The 15,281-nt window shown below is 46.6% G+C and overlaps 1 protein-coding gene across 3 annotated transcripts; it reads right to left on the reverse strand.

Annotated features, from left to right (window-relative positions):
- Positions 1–106: 106 nt before the first annotated feature.
- On the reverse strand, positions 107–12,969 carry GPR157 (G protein-coupled receptor 157). 3 transcript variants are annotated; one of them, XM_074924774.1, is made up of 5 exons: positions 12,529–12,964; positions 6,184–6,397; positions 3,542–3,736; positions 2,781–3,044; positions 107–338 (listed from the first exon to the last, which is right to left on the reverse strand). In XM_074924774.1, the coding sequence occupies exons 1-4, from the start codon at positions 12,897–12,899 to the stop codon at positions 2,823–2,825; spliced, it is 1,002 nt and encodes a 333-aa protein (XP_074780875.1). In that variant the 5' UTR covers positions 12,900–12,964; the 3' UTR covers positions 107–338; positions 2,781–2,822. The 3 variants fall into 3 exon arrangements, with proteins under 3 accessions (XP_074780875.1, XP_074780874.1, XP_074780876.1); XM_074924773.1 differs by having other exon boundaries at positions 107–335; positions 12,529–12,963; XM_074924775.1 differs by lacking the exon at positions 3,542–3,736 and having other exon boundaries at positions 107–335; positions 12,529–12,969.
- Between the last annotated feature and the right edge of the window lie 2,312 nt (positions 12,970–15,281).

Genomic DNA, 15,281 nt, shown 5'->3' on the forward strand with positions numbered 1-15,281 from the left:
ATAGTCCTATTTGGTAGCTCCTGCAGTTTTCCTAACACCATGATATTTGTTCACCCCAGAACTCACAACGCATTCGCCTTGTCAGACAGAAAAGCAAAAACCCAAACAATTTTTAAGATTTATAGTGGTGGGAGAGGGAAGGAGGGAGGAAAACCAAGAAGTTGCGAGTACAGCCAAACAGTATCTTCCAGAGGATCCTGAGCAAAGCTCAAGACCAAAGCAGCTGGGATCCGAACACCGAGGAGCAGTGGGTCCTTTCCGTCTGCTCAGCCACTCCAGCCGTGCTTTTCCCCAGGCTTTAGCTCCCTCTGTGGGACTCTGGGATGATCCTGCACCTGCTCAAAATGAAGCAGAATTAAAATCCAGGGCTGCCCCATCGTCCTGCAGCCCCAGCACAGGTTTGCCCGAGGCAGGACGAGCTTGCTGCAGCTCAATCCTCAGGAACATCCCCTTGCAGGAGCTGAAAGCAGGCGTGATAGACCCGTTCCTAAAGTACAGCAGGTACCCCAACCTCAGGCACCTTCAGAAACAGCCGAGTTAAAATCCTCCAGCCCACACCCGACAGGAAAGACTTCAGAGTCACCTTCCCAACCCAGAGAGGCTGCAGGCAGAACGGCACTGCAGCACCACCCTGCTTGTGCCCTTCATGCCAGAGGCTGAGGGGGCCCTGCCAGGAGCAGCCAAGCCTTTCTGCACTCCACCTCCCCTATTATCCCACCTCTCTTTACATTTAGGCTGCAGAAACTACAGACACTTCTAAGAGGTTCTCTGTTGGCTGTTGGTCTTTCTCCGTTCTTGCCAACATGAAGATGTGGGACTTTCCACTTGTATCAGCACAGGTGCTATTGCCAATAGCTGCCCTTTACAGACCAGTGTGTTTCCCTGAGCCCCTGGGAGCTGGAAATGTAATTCTGTCAAGCTGCACATTCCTCAAAAATTCCGCCAAAATGCACATTTCTCAGAACTCTGTTATGGAAAAAGGCAAACTGAGAACAGGGAATCTGTTTTGATTAGTTTGGGGTGAGGTTTTTTGTGTTTGTGGTGTTTTGTTTTGTTTTCCCTTAAGCCAAGTTGGTGACAATTTTACTTCCTCTCTTCAGGCTTGGCTCCAAATAAACTGAACACAGCACAATTCTAAGTCTCATAAAATTTAAGATTTATTATCCTGCCTTTCTGCATGAAGTTTTTAACATAGCTTCTCTTTCCAAGCAACATGGGATTAACATGAGGTTGAGCTACCAAGGTTGCTACTCAACTTTTACAAGTTTAAAAAAAGCCTTTTGAAAGGAAGAAAAACCTCTTGGAAGACATTTAAGCAAGATAAGCTGCTTGCATCTACCCTTCAAAGACTCTAGGGATGCTAAAGAGCTGAGCCCCTCCGCAGCCCCATGAAATAGGCTAACGAGCTCTTGAGGACTCCACTTTCCCATGTTTACACAGACTGTGTACAAGGGGGCTTAAATATATTAATGTAATAATAAAGTTAATGCCAAGTCTTCAGTTCAGGAAATAATGGCACCCGCCTCTGCCTATAGTCCCACAAGATCACTGTATCACTTGACTGTTCTGCATGCTGTTAAAGTGATGAAAATTAAACTAATAAGAGCAGCTTTTGAACAGCTGGGTGCCTAGAGCAGGGGGAGCCTGACAGCTGCCCTCTCTCCCCAGGCAATTCATGAGGCTCCTGCTCTTTTGCAAAACCTTGTTATACAAATAAAAAGAATTGTGAATTGATTTTTTAAAAAAATACCTCTGTTTTTTCGAGCTTTGTGGTCTGGGAGGACAAGAAACACATGTACATGAGAGGTCTACCCAGAGACATCCATACCCAGAACAGGGTGTGCTTGGCAGGAGGCTCAGCCCCCGCTGTGCCCACCACCCCAGGCAGACTCAGCACCTTTCAGACTCAGCCCTTTCCACCGAGCGTGACCTGCAGGTTAGTGTAACTGCACAAGCACACAGGGTTTCATACTCTTTCTGAAGAGACTGCAGTTCCCAGCACATCACGGTTTACGGTTACTGAAGCAGTCAGGACAGCTGCTCTAGGTTCCTTTAGTAACATTCTAGTTGCTAAAGAGAGTGCTACCACTACCTGCTATGTAGACAGACACCCACACAGCACCCCAACCCCGAGTGCTCTTAAATGGATTCAGTCTTGACACCCCTGCATGTTCTGCAGGTATCACTCATGAGGTCAAGCACAAGGAAGCAAGATTTTTACACAACCAGACCCAAGCAAGGCCATCGGTGTCCAGCCTTGTACACAAAATAATGAAGGGCTTCTGTCAAAGTTTTTCTCCTTTCTGTGTAAGCTTGGATGAATCACTTACCCGCTGGGGTTTTTTTATGATCGTCAGCAGGGACTGCATTACCTCATGAGGAACACTTGGGGCACTAAAGACATCTGAACTGTGCAGTACTGAGAAATGTATGTGTGCACGGCATTTTACATCATGAGGAGCCACTAATTCCTTTTCTTGAGTTTTCACTGGTTTTCTGTCCTTGCTGGCCAGACAGCACTGCAGTTATCTCCTCATTTTACAGGCTTGAGGAACAGACACTACCCCAGCTCAGAGGGAAGGGGAGTGGATCAGTTCTGTAAATGGTTTCACCCCAAAGGAGCATGATGGGGCGCTGCTGTAGACTCAGTCAGGGAAACCCCCCCTGAGGCAGCAGAAACGTGCCTCTGTCAGCTGCTTACTGATAGCTGTTCCCCACCCCTCACATCATGAAGCTGCATGCAGGCAGGGCAGGAGGAAACACTCACACTAGATATTTACCAAGAAAGAAGAAATCAGCACTGAGATGTAGACAGTCCAGGCTCAGGTGCTTGAAAGCAGAGGGTCTGTCCGCTCAGGGCCTGGCACATCCTTGTCCTTGTGGGGTTCTGGGTGCTGCCAGTAGCTGTTTGATCTTTGCAAAGGCCAATCCAACTCATCGTAGTGGCAACAGCAAATGGAGGAAAACAGCCGAGTCCGCACCACTCGCGTACAGAGGACAAACATAATGCAGTTGGCACCTCCTTGGAACGTGTTACCAATTCCCTGCAAGAGCAAAAATAGAATTAACCACTGCTGCTGCTACAGGCACCCCCCAGAGAAGAGCAAACATCGTGTCAGACCAGCTATAGACCTGCCCAGCTGACAGTCAGCAACTTCCACCTAAATGAGAGAAACGGATTCAGAAAAACCAACCCTGCACCCAAAATCAGACAGACAGCTGTTGTGGGTTATCGTTTTTACAGCCTGTGCTAGGGCAGGAGCAGGCTGAGCCCTGCTGAGGGACAGACCCAGCAGTTCTGGTCTGAGCCTGCTTTTCCTACAAGCAGCCAGCGGTACCCAACACTCCTGTTGCAGTTGTTCTCTGTAGCCACTAGATGCTGCTGAAATAGCTGTTGCTGAGCATCCCAGACCTACCTGCCAGCAGAGAGCTGATGTTCTTGCAATGTGCTGCATCCTGCCACAGAAGTGGTATTCAGAGCAACAAAGCTTTATCTCCCTCCCAAATCCTCCTTCTAATGCGTTTCCTGACAAATACTTACATGCAGGACAACCAGGACTGAATTTTGCACTGCAGGGGAGTTACAGAGGGTCAGAATGAATCGTACAGTGCTCCACACACGGAGGATGATAAAGATGACAGGGATGAGAATCAACTTCTTATCTGCTATGGAAGTCCGGGGCTGAAATGCAGGTGCTCTTGAGAGAATGGGGCGATACTCTGAGAGAGCTGCGTGCTTCCATGGAGGGTGGGAGGGAGACAAAAACATGAACAAAATGCTACACACATTGGACATTGAGCTCCAGGGTTCTATCTAAAGTAAACTAAATTTTTGCATCTTGCAGGAAGTTAACAGGGACACTGTTACAAGCACCATTCTTCAGCCAGATTCTGCGTTTGCCAACACAGATGTTCCTGCTGAAGCCAAGGGGTGGCAAATAAAGGATATCCGGCCCTTATCAGAGTCCCATTAAAGGTTTATATTAACTAGCATCAACTACATAGTTGCCAAGAAACCAAGTCGTAACAAATGTACAAAAAAAAAAAAAAAGCAGTGCTCCACAAAATCGTTTTGCTGGGCCACTGCTGCTGGCTTTACAACTTCAAAAATGCACAGCTAAGGGTCTGGCCTGGGGAAGGCCTCTTGGTAGTTTTATATATATATATATGCATATGGGGAGAACTCTGGCTCATCCTTCTGAAGCTATTCAAACTTCTGGCCTTCACCATGGCCACAGCCAGAAAGTTCCACAAGGAATTTATGTCCATGTGAACCAGTCCTTCAGTATGTTTGTGTAGAACCTGCTGCCTGATTTCTGACCGTGTACTGTGAGCAATGGGCTTCCATGGATTTGGACAAGCCAGCAAACCTCTCTATCAGCAACGTGTAGAAAAAAAATCAGGGTTGTGTGCCCTGGATCAGGGTGGTTGGATGTGTAAGGCCCATCAGACATCCTAGGGTAGACTCTCCTGGATGCACTCAGATTCCTGGATGGGGGACACAGCCCAGAGCAGCTGCTGGGACACACCATGATGAATACCAGGATGTTAATGTGGGTGAAGAGATTAAAGCTCAGGATAGCTGACCTGCAGAAAACTATTCCTCCTACCATCAGGTCTACAGAGCACACAGAGCTTTGATGCATAGTTTTCTCCTTCACCCCAGTACTCCCAGTCCTGACACCTTACTTCCTCCAGAACAAAGCTGCAGGACAGCACTGCACAGTGGCCTGCCAAACCCCACCGAGGGCTTTCAGTGCAGCTTCCCATCCACTCACTTGCAGTATTTTCCATCTGGAAAGCCCCTAATACACATCCTGTGTGTGTCCCCCACAACAGCTACTTCCATAATTTCTCCTGCCTCCCAAGCTGTGCAGGGGGCACTACTGCAAAACCCCCTCAGTCATCAGCACAGCCCAAACCCAGCCCTGGTTGCCTACTGCTCTTCCTTGGAAATGGAGACCTCCTGCAGGTAAAAAGGCTTCGTAAGCAGGCTACCAGGCTTGGCAAACCCCCTAATGATGCAAAGAGAGATGCTCCAGTCCACAAGCCCTCGTGTGCTGCTGGTCCAGCCCTCAGACCCCCATTAAGAGAACAGCGTGACAACTGCCTGGCCTCAGCTTTGCTACTTGTGAGAGGGTCAGGGCTGGGAGTGGGGAAGGGAGAGCAATGCCCAGGAATCCCTGGCAGAACAGGAGGCTGAGAGCCTGGCCAGGGGGTCAGGTTTCTGGACAGCCACACTGCTATCTTTGACAGCTGCTGGAACACAGCGTCCTGGCTGATTTATGTCAGGTGATGCTGACAGGCACTCACAAACTCTTTCCAACTCCCCTTTCCCGGGTCCCTTAGGACTGCTTAAGACTATGTTGTTCTTCCAACTCATCTGCAGAATCCTGCCCTAAACAGATTTGTGTTTATCCCTAACTACAACTGCCATAACTACACCGCAGCAAGCAGGATTGCAGTGGCAGCATTTCTCAGAAGGATATCTATCCAGATGTAGGGATTTTTTTTCCCTAATACAACTTAGAGAAAAAAGGAATCCCTGGATGTAGTTCCTTCTGCCACTCTCCATCTACATTTCTCTGTTATGCAAGTATTTTCCTAGATGCCTGGATTCTGTGTGTTCACAAGGAACAGCAGCAAATTAGCCTCTGAACTCTGAAATCCTCCTAGGACAGGGTATCTTCCTGTATTGTATAAGCATATGGTGCCTAATGCTATATAGCACCGACTCCCAAATGGGGCTTTGTGCTGCTAGTACAAAACAGGTATTCATAAACAAACTATCATTAGAGATCCTGAAATGACTCAGGTTAGGTAAGTCCAGATGCCAATCTCAGCCTTGGCACAAGTGGAACTGTGGAAGGCTTATTAAATCTGAATTTTGTCCTTCACATCCTGGTTTAATTCTTACTGTAGGATTTACATTTCACTCATGTAAAGCCCAGAGCCCTCCTAAGTTTTCAAAAGGCTTTTTGCATTCTTCTTGTGCTAAGTCCCTGTGTAATGATGCTGCAGTCTGCTCAGTCAGGTGTACTGCTTCTGCTAGTGCATTTTAGTGCTATCTGAAGCAATTCCTGCCTGTGTAGCTGCTAAATATGCAGCAAAATCTTCAAAGCATGGCAAGATATAATCACATAGCAAGTCTGCAACCTAAGCTGAAAGCAGAAAAATACTCACCGCTCTATTAATGTGCTTCTTGATAAGGATGTAGAGCACTGGCAAAATCACATAGGCCAGTATCTCCCAAACTTTCCCCGTTAACAACATCCACAAGACCCGATCCTCTGCATCCAAGTTGACCCAACACCAGCCCACAGAAACATTGGAGGCATCGTAGCCAATCTTCTTCAGAGCAACAGCCGCCACCGTAATGCCAAGGGGGACTCCCCAGCTGAGGAAAGAACACGAAGAACAAGGTTAAGCAAAGAACGTACTCAGTTTAGTCCCTCCACACCTCAGGGAAAATGGGTGACAGACCAAGGGATTCTTCATCAGACAGGATGCCAATATCTGGGCTGAAGGGAAGCGACTGACAAACAGGTATCTGACAACATATGAATGTGGACAGCAAATCCACTTCCTAGGGACCTGCTCTAGGAACTTGGATCCCCAGTCCTGAAGGACAGATGCATAATGATGTGCTATGCTCCAAGCTGGAACCCAGCCTGCACAGCAAGGAGGTAAGCAGGAGACATCCCACCTACTCCCCTTCTCCCCTGGATACAGGTGAGATCAAGGACTTGACAAAGCCAAAGCACCATGCAATGTGACTATCCTGTAGGACCCAGCCATTTGAGAGCAAGCTGGTGGATTCAGAGCTTTCAGAACATAAGCAACCAAATCCCACACACTGATTCCTAAGTGACACTTAGCACATAAAGAACCAGCACACAAAGAAATCCACTTTTTTTTTTTTCCATTAGTGGGGTTTTTGTTTGTTTTGTTTCTAAATGGAAGTACAGTCAATATTTGGGGAGCAAAAGGATAATTTCTGAAGGAGAAAGGGCAAGTTTCTTCCCAAAGAAAAGCACTGGCAGTAACAGCAAAAAGAAAGCAAAGAGGAGCCACATTCTCGTAATTTGGAGCTGTGTTTTGACTTTGGCTTCTCTCTTGACAGCAGAAGCATATATAGGGAAGCATTTAGAAGAAAAATAAGTGCGGTGACACACATGAATTAAGTCACACAGCAGCTTGGGCTGCCCACAAAAACCCATGAGGAAGAACTGAAACGTTCCATGAGCCCAAATGTAAAAATACTCATCCCCTTCCTGGGCGCTGCTGATACCCAGGACTTCAGAGGCTTTGCCTAACCTGTGATGTACAAATCTTTAATGACTCCACAACTGAAATACTGCCCTGCATTCAACTGAATGCATCGCCTGCCCTTCCCATAGTTATCCTCAGAGAAAGGTTCTGTGGAGCCTTAAGAGGGACAAGGGACACTTCGATGACAGAAACGCCTCACAGAGCGCTCAGATGGAGCTCCAGCATAACCCTCCTGGTCTCTCCAGACACAACAAAAACAAAGCCATTACTGTATTGCTCTCATTACCTTCCTGGTTCACCTTCCTCCTTCAGTGACAGCCTGGAGCAGCTGCAGAGAGCATGAAAAGAATCTTCCTCCTAAAATCCGTTTCACATGCATCAGACTATGTAGGCAACCAGCAGTTGCCTAGACCAGATTATCTGAAATTCCAGAGCCCAACTAAAAAATCAGGGATAATCCCATGATATTAGATTTCAAAAATACCCCATTTCCTACTCAAATAATGTCTGGGTTCACCCACTCAGAAAACAAATGTAAATATAATGCTGTGAAAAATTCAGAGTCAACCTTTTAGCACGCTTAGAACATTTTGTTTCAACGTTCAGAACAGCGAGTGCTAATCCAAGCCTGGGCTGTTATTTAAGGACAGTTCTGCTGCAGGAAGCCCTCCCCATGCTATTATCAGAGCAGGCTTTCTAAAAACATCCCAAACATCGCCATCACCATGGAATTTTCTACACAACTTAAGACTCATTTCATTAAAAATGGTGACTTGCCTCAAAACAAGGATTATAGATGCAAAGACATTCAAATTTCAGTACACTTGGAAGAGCTAACCACTGAGGCAAAGAATTCAAGAGAACTGGCACTTCCTTAAAGAAAACATATTAAGGCACACAAGCACAAGTGAGTCCAGCACCAAGAAAAAGGAAATGTATTAATAAACTGATTTGCCTAAATCATGATCTCCACAGTGACCTGAAACTGAAAGAGAATGAAATGATAAATGATAATATGAAATGATAAAACCAGGTCAAATTACAATGCATGGATATAAAACAGAACAGTGCTAAGTACATACAGACTCAGTAAGAGAGGTCATAGTAGGTAAAACTGAACTACCAGACAAAAGATTTTTAAAAAATCTTCAAGTATCTAATTAGTAAAAGGAAGAAGGTGGAAAAAAACCCCTGTCACACATCAGGCATTTTCAGGTGTCAGATGGCTATTACAACTAACACCAAGGAGTAAGGATTACAAACTCGAAGTTAGACTCTAGGAAGTCATTGGACATTTCAGTGAACTTCTTCAGCTTCATTTTAGAAAACTGGAAAGGAGAACTGAGACTAGTGATTTGCTTATTCTTAAGAACGCCTAAATGTCAGATTCTGAAGGACTGGAAAACATCAATGACTTATACTCATTTAGAATAATGGAGAAACATAAGAATCATAATATTATACATCCAAAACATACATAAAGACTGGAAAAAGAAGCATCCAAAATAACACAGAGGTGGAAATTTTACTCTAAGCCCCAAAGACCATGCAATTGTGTAGGCTGGGGCTCTCAAAAGCACTCTTGGATCTAAATTAAATCAATGTGGGAGAGAAGGGAAAGAAGATTACTTCTTGCATCTCTGTAAAAAAGCTGGCAATCCCATCTCTAGGGCAGATACAACAGTATTTATTTCCCTAATATAGCCCCTAGCAATCAATTAATAAAAAAAAACACACAACCCAGCTTATCTTTCCACATCAACACCCATGCTGCATTCAGACAAGGACCCTTAAACTACAGCAGCGTACAGCTCGAGTTGTACTGGTTTTCTTGTCCTCAGTATGTCTGGGTCAGATTGCTTAACACCACATTTTGATTTACATTGCACAGCTGCCTGCCTTCCCCCCTGACTCTTACAAGCAGGGAAGATTTGCAGTCACCTGCCTGCACAGGTTAGACAACAAGCCATCCTGCCAGCAGGCCTGCAGGCAAATCCTTCTGGGGACAGGAATTTTTACTCTGTAAAGAGAGAAAAGTCAGTCTTCTGGATGTAACAGCCAATTTCAGGGAAGAGTTTTGAGCATAGATTGCAGGCAGAACTCCAGACCAAATCTGCTCCAATTTTTTGCTCCCCTGCCTCAAACATCAAACCCTGCACAGCACCCCAGTGCCAGTTCCCTGGTAGGAAGCGGGGACCCTCCCAGAGCAGCATGCAAGGAGCTAAAAGCTAAGGCGCCAGCGGTTAGGTAGCTCACACCTTGGTTGGCCCGACCTACAAGCGTTTATAAACAACATGATAAAGCCACAGGGAATTTCAAGAGATCCCTGCACCTCACAGGCAACACTCAGAAACTTAAGCCCAGCTCTGAAATTCAGCATTGGCACTGTCAGTCATGCCTGAGGCAGTCCAGGAGGACTCACACAGGAGCACATGAAAGGATCCATGGACATGCATGCATATATACATACATATGCATGTTATAAATGTACAGATAAGCACACACACATCTATTTTACTTATATATACACACACACATATATATTTATAAAAGCGTAGCTGTGCTTCTAACCATCTGTGCAGCCTGATCATGAAATGCAAATATTTCAGAGGTTGACAGCAAGTGCTGTATCAAAACCAAAGCAAGAAACAATCCCAAGGTGGGTTCTGGTCCATTCCTCACCCTGAGTCTGGATCACCTACTCTCACAGCAAAGATGACATTACCCAACTAAATGATACTCGATATTGAGGAATTCAGAACAAGTGAGGTAGCCTGGAAACTTACACTCTGGATGCCAGAACTTACACCTTGCTACTGCATAAATATTTTCAAAGCCGACCCTAAGCTTGTTTTCAAAGGTCACCACAGCTCAACAAGTTTAAAACCAAAACAAGAGCCTGCAGCTCTCTAGTCTAGCAGTAGAATAGGTGGATGTGTTACCACATGAATCAAAAAGGAACAAACCTGTTTGACAGGTTTGATCCAGTGTGACATCCTAATTTCCCTAAAAAGAAAATTTCAGGCACTGACTTCCAACACATATTTAGTCAGCTCCACTCAGCTGAAAAACAAACAGTCCGCGTAATACTCAACGTTAAAGTATTCATCTTTACAAACACCTGTCCTTTACTGAGTAGCTGCTTGTGAGGAGTAGGAAACACGCACAACGAAACTCCATCCTGCCTTAAATCCCTTCCAGAAGGGTCTTGGAATCTTTCAATCCTTAAAGCATCATCTGCCCTTTGCTACCTTTCCTTTTGCCCTAGACAGGTCGGTCTCACCCTCCTCCTGCAATAAAGTCCATACTAGTATCTTTTGTATCGGTTGCAGCGTGGTACTAAACCAGATTTTGAGGCTAACAGCACCCTCGATAGCCAGCAGGACTTTGAAGCACTTAAAAGCAGGAGCAGGAGCCATCTTCAAGCATTATGTCCAGAATTTGATTTTATGATTGAGTTCTCAGGTAAGGATAAAAGCGCAGGGAAGGAAAGAAGGAAGATGTGTCACAAGGGGATGGGCAGAGAACAGGTCCTCACTTGTTTTCTCTGGCTTTTCACACAGATCATAAAGCAGGATGAAGCTTTAAGCACTGGCTCTGCACAGAATGGGAGTCATTTACGAAGCAGAAGCCAGCAATAGTTCTTCCATGAAAGCCATCTATATTGCCCTTTAGACAGAGCAAGCGGAGCTGATCAATACCAAGAACAGAAGATGGCATTTTTACTGCAAAGACCTGAAAATAAACCTAGCAAATTCCCCCAGAGGAAGTTCAGTTTGAACACTCCCTCCCTCTCTGTCTCAGGGTTAGAGCAATCTCTCAGGATTTTTACAGTCCTGAGACTGCACAGATTACAGCCAACATTATTTCAGTCAATCTGCCTGGTTCTTTCCGCACTTTGCAGCTGATGAGGCTGATTTGCATTAAATCAGATGAAGCAGTCAAAGTACAACGGCCACACAAGTGATTAGCAGACAGGAAAAATCACAATTAGGTCAGATTTGCATCAACTTTTTGCTATAGCCTGATGTAGCCAGCATGCCCATAAAGAAGTTGGGCTCCTTTTTTCTGTTCCTTCAGCAGCACATGGCTTTACTAGCACTCCGTCCTCTCCATAATTCTTATAGTGTAATTCTATTCACTCAAAATAAGAAACCCCGCTGTCTCACTGCTTCTTTCAACTTCACCAACAACAGCCTGGTACCCAGATGATGTGCAGTCACCTCGGACTTCCTCACACTTGACAGTCCTTGCTGTCAAGCAATAATTAAAACAGGTGGGGCAGGAATTGAAGGTCCTCCCTGATTCACACCTTGCCTTAATGTCTTTCTCTGGCCCATCTTTACCTGGACATAACTCCAACTCAATCAGCTCCCAAATGATGCTGGTTGAAAATAAAAAGCGACAAATATTTGACTGAGAAAGCAAAGAAAATTCAGTACTTGCCTGGTAGCTTTTTTTTCTTTTTAAAAAAACCCCAGATCATTCATCTTATGATTTATTGCAAAAGCTTGGCAGCACAGAGGACTAAAGGATCACTGTTTTGCTCAGCGTGGAGGTAGCACATGATTCCACAAGCTCTAATTGCGTAATGAAAGCTTTTACTAAACATGATGTGGAAAATCAGCTCGCTAAATAGCAGAAACTGAGACAAAGCCACACTGTGGTACGTTCCGTCTTGCTTTCAATCAAACATACCAAAACAACCCTCAAGTGCTTTTCTAGCAGCCTCCTCTCTTAGAGACTACATTCTCCCCTGAGCACTGGGTTACAGCAACCTGCCTGGGGAGAGGGGAAGGATCTCAGACCAGGCTGCCACCCGTGGAAACAGATCCCCAACACGGGGGTTTTGTCAAGCAGCAGACAGGTATCGCAAACACAAGTTGCACATTATTTCTAGGATGTCAGAGCAGGCTGCGGAGGGAAAGCAGAAGCCAGGATCCGCAGAGACTCTTGCCAGAGATTTTTTTGCTAGGTGACCTTAAGCAGAAAGTTTTTAACTTTTCCACGTCTCCGTTTCTTCGCTTTGGAAGGCTGGAGGGAAATAAGCAGGGCTGTTTAGTTAAAAGACAGCAAAATCCCTGTTTACAAGGGACTTGAGAAGGGCACGCTATGCTTAAGGGAAGAGCAGGTGACTCGAGCGACCACCCAGGCGCTTCGTGCGGACGGAGCGTGCGGTGGCTCCCGGCCCCGCGGAGGGGGGGCCCGTGGGGTCCCACACCTCGTGCCCTCGCAGGAACAGCCCACAGCACTCACCTCACGACGTGGAAGCAACAGAGCAAGCCCGTGCCCGTGGGCGAGCCCCTCACGATGGTGATGTAGAGGTAAAGGGCAATGGCCATGGTCCAGAAGAAGGAGCTGGTGTTGGAGAAGGTGGACATGGCGCCCTGCAGCACGCAGTCCCAGGAGGTCCTCTCGAAGTCCTGCAGCACCCCGTAGAAGTAGGAGAGGGCAGAGAGGAGGTCGGCCAGCGACAGGTAGAGCAGGAGCTGGCGAGGCCGCGTCCGCAGCTCCGGCCACAGGGCGTGGGTGCAGACCAGGAGGCTGGAGCCCAGGAAGGAAAGGGCGCAGGAGACCAGCACCACCACCCGCTCCGAGGGGTACAGCTGCGTGGGGGGCAAAGGCATGGCCGGGGGGCGGGCAGGGCACAGGGACGCGGCCCCGCGCCCAGCCACAGCGGGGAAAAAAAAAAATTAAAAAAAAAAAAAAAAAAAAAAAGCTGGGCGGGGAGGCAAACGCGCCGCCGGGCTCTCTCTGGGCGAGCGAGGCAAGGACGGGAGCGCGGCGGGAGCAGGAGCCCGCCCCGGCCCCGCCCGTCGCGGGGGCGGCTCCGGCCCGGGCCGCTGCCCCGAGGGAAATCCCGGCGGGGGCTTGGGACCGCGCTCGGAAAACCTGCGGGACCCCCCGCCTAGGAACAAACCTTTTTTTTTTTTTTTTTTAAATAACCAAAAAACCCGCCGAGACTGCCGGGGAACCGGGTCGGAAATCAAATGCTGCTTGGATTTTTCTTTTTTTCTTCCCCCCCCGTCTCCTAAAAGCCACACTGGACACCTTTCCTCCTCTTCTCCGACACAGAACCGTCTCTTCCCACCAAATGTTGCGTCTCAGAGGGCTCCCGGGCAGTTTGGACCCTCCAGGTCCTACCGGGATCAGAGGGGACCAGTCCTGCAACCCTCCCCCGCACCAACCTCCTATCTTTACCTTCCACCTTCTTCACTTTGAAAACCGCCAGCACCGCCTCTCGCAGCATCCTCCATCCTGTGGAGCATTCACTACCAAGTTAAAACAGATTTTAACGTTTCTGTTGTGAGAAAGAGCTTCCCCCCCCCCCCCCTTCAAAGCACTTCCAAAGTTTAAAGCATGTCCTTGATTGCTTCTAACCTGCCAGATACTTCACTGGCTTCCACGCAGACAACTCATACCTTGTACCTTTGATGTGATGTGCTCGGTTTTCGAAGGCGATTGTTATTGTTTCAGGTGTCTTTTTCTCTCAGTTTAATCATTTCCCAGCTACCCAGCCATGGAGGATCCCTGCTGAGCTCAGTTTTTAACAAGGTTTATTCCGACCTGTAAAACCAGGTACCGTCACCTCCACCCAAGCTTCCTCAGCACTCCGAAGCGATCTAACAGACCCTAAAAATCACATCTGACAGAAATATCTTAAAACCCCACAAATTCAGTGTTTGCGTATTACTTTTGGCCATGTTCTTCTTCCAGTTTTACGTTATCATGTTCCAAATTGAAAAGGGGTTCTCAACATTTGCTTCCTTTGACCAGCACTGTATTTAGAACACACCATGTCACAACAAAGTTTTTCAGGATAACTAGTATTTAGTTGAACTCTATTTTTACACTGTTGCTTCTTTACTGGAAAACAATAACTGCACTTTTTAAGATGTGTAAGAGGGCTACTACTGCTTACATGCTGGGGTTTTTTTAAGAGCAGGTTTTCCTATTTTTCCACTACTTTCTTCCACTGCTCCGCTGCCCAGCTGTCTTCAAAACCTCCAGCCAGTTCCACTGCCTCCTTAAGCATTTCATCATCTGGTTTTGACTTAAGTTCAAATCGAATTTTCTGATGAATCCTGGAAGTCGTTGGGGATACATCAGTTTGTCAGGGTAAGTCTTCACACCCACTCTGCCAGTTCACAAAGAGCTTTTTCACTCACATTCAGCTATGCTTTGGCTACCTAGGATTAGGTGCCAGCTCTGAATCAAGTCTTTGGAGCTCTTTAATCAGATTGATTTTAATCAGTTTTGCCACAGTACAAAAGGGGGCCATGTGGGTCAGCACACAGAGCAGAGCACCCCACAAATGAACCATCTTACACTGCCTTTCCTGTGCCGTCCAAACACACTGCTCTGCTCCAGAGATCCACCCCCAAGGACAAGTCACTCCAACGCTTTCCAAGAAGTTGCTAGACAGAACTTCAGAGCTTTTTAAAATTCTCTTTACTAAGTCTCCAGCTATATCCAGGCTTTGTGGTCACCTTGACACATCTGTCATTTGCTCAGTTAAAGTTACTTCCTTTGGAAACCAGATGATCTTTCTACACATCTTTGTGACCTTTACTACTCATTTAAACTTCAGTCAAGCAGGCTCTTACATTTAGAAGTTTATTTTGGAGCCTGATGCCCTCTGCATGTTCTTTATAGGAAAAGGAAGTTGCAGCAACTTGCATTTCCCCTGAACACAATCTGACACTACTAGCTGTAACTCATTATTTTGGGCTTTCTTTAGCTGCCATCTGACACCCCCACCCCCAAAAAAAAAACCCACCCAAACCACGAGACAAAACTTTGTCAAGCTGCATTCCCAGTTGTTGCTCTTACACATTCTTGGCTTCTTCCTTGTTCTTTGGTTTCCCTTTCCCCACTTTTATAGCACAAGACACCCACTTATCACAAACATCCAGACAAAGCACTTCATCAAATACCCTGGCTTTTGAGCGTTGCTTTTATTTTGGGGTGACAGATGTGGCTCTACAGCAACAACTTAACCAAGTCTT

The sequence above is a fragment of the Athene noctua genome, chromosome 22 (genome assembly GCF_965140245.1).
Source record: "Athene noctua chromosome 22, bAthNoc1.hap1.1, whole genome shotgun sequence".
Lineage (NCBI taxonomy): Eukaryota > Metazoa > Chordata > Aves > Strigiformes > Strigidae > Athene > Athene noctua.

Bases quoted from the DNA above. Each gene is read 5' to 3' on its own strand.
- GPR157 (XM_074924774.1), bottom strand. From the start codon at position 12,899: ATGCCTTTGCCCCCCACGCAGCTGTACCCCTCGGAGCGGGTGGTGGTG. The intron at 6,398-12,528 runs GTGAGTGCTGTG...TTCTTTCCTCAG, and splicing joins TGTTGCTTCCACGTCGTGAG to CTGGGGAGTCCCCCTTGGCA. The intron at 3,737-6,183 runs GTGAGTATTTTT...CCTCCATGGAAG, and splicing joins AGAAGCACATTAATAGAGCG to CACGCAGCTCTCTCAGAGTA.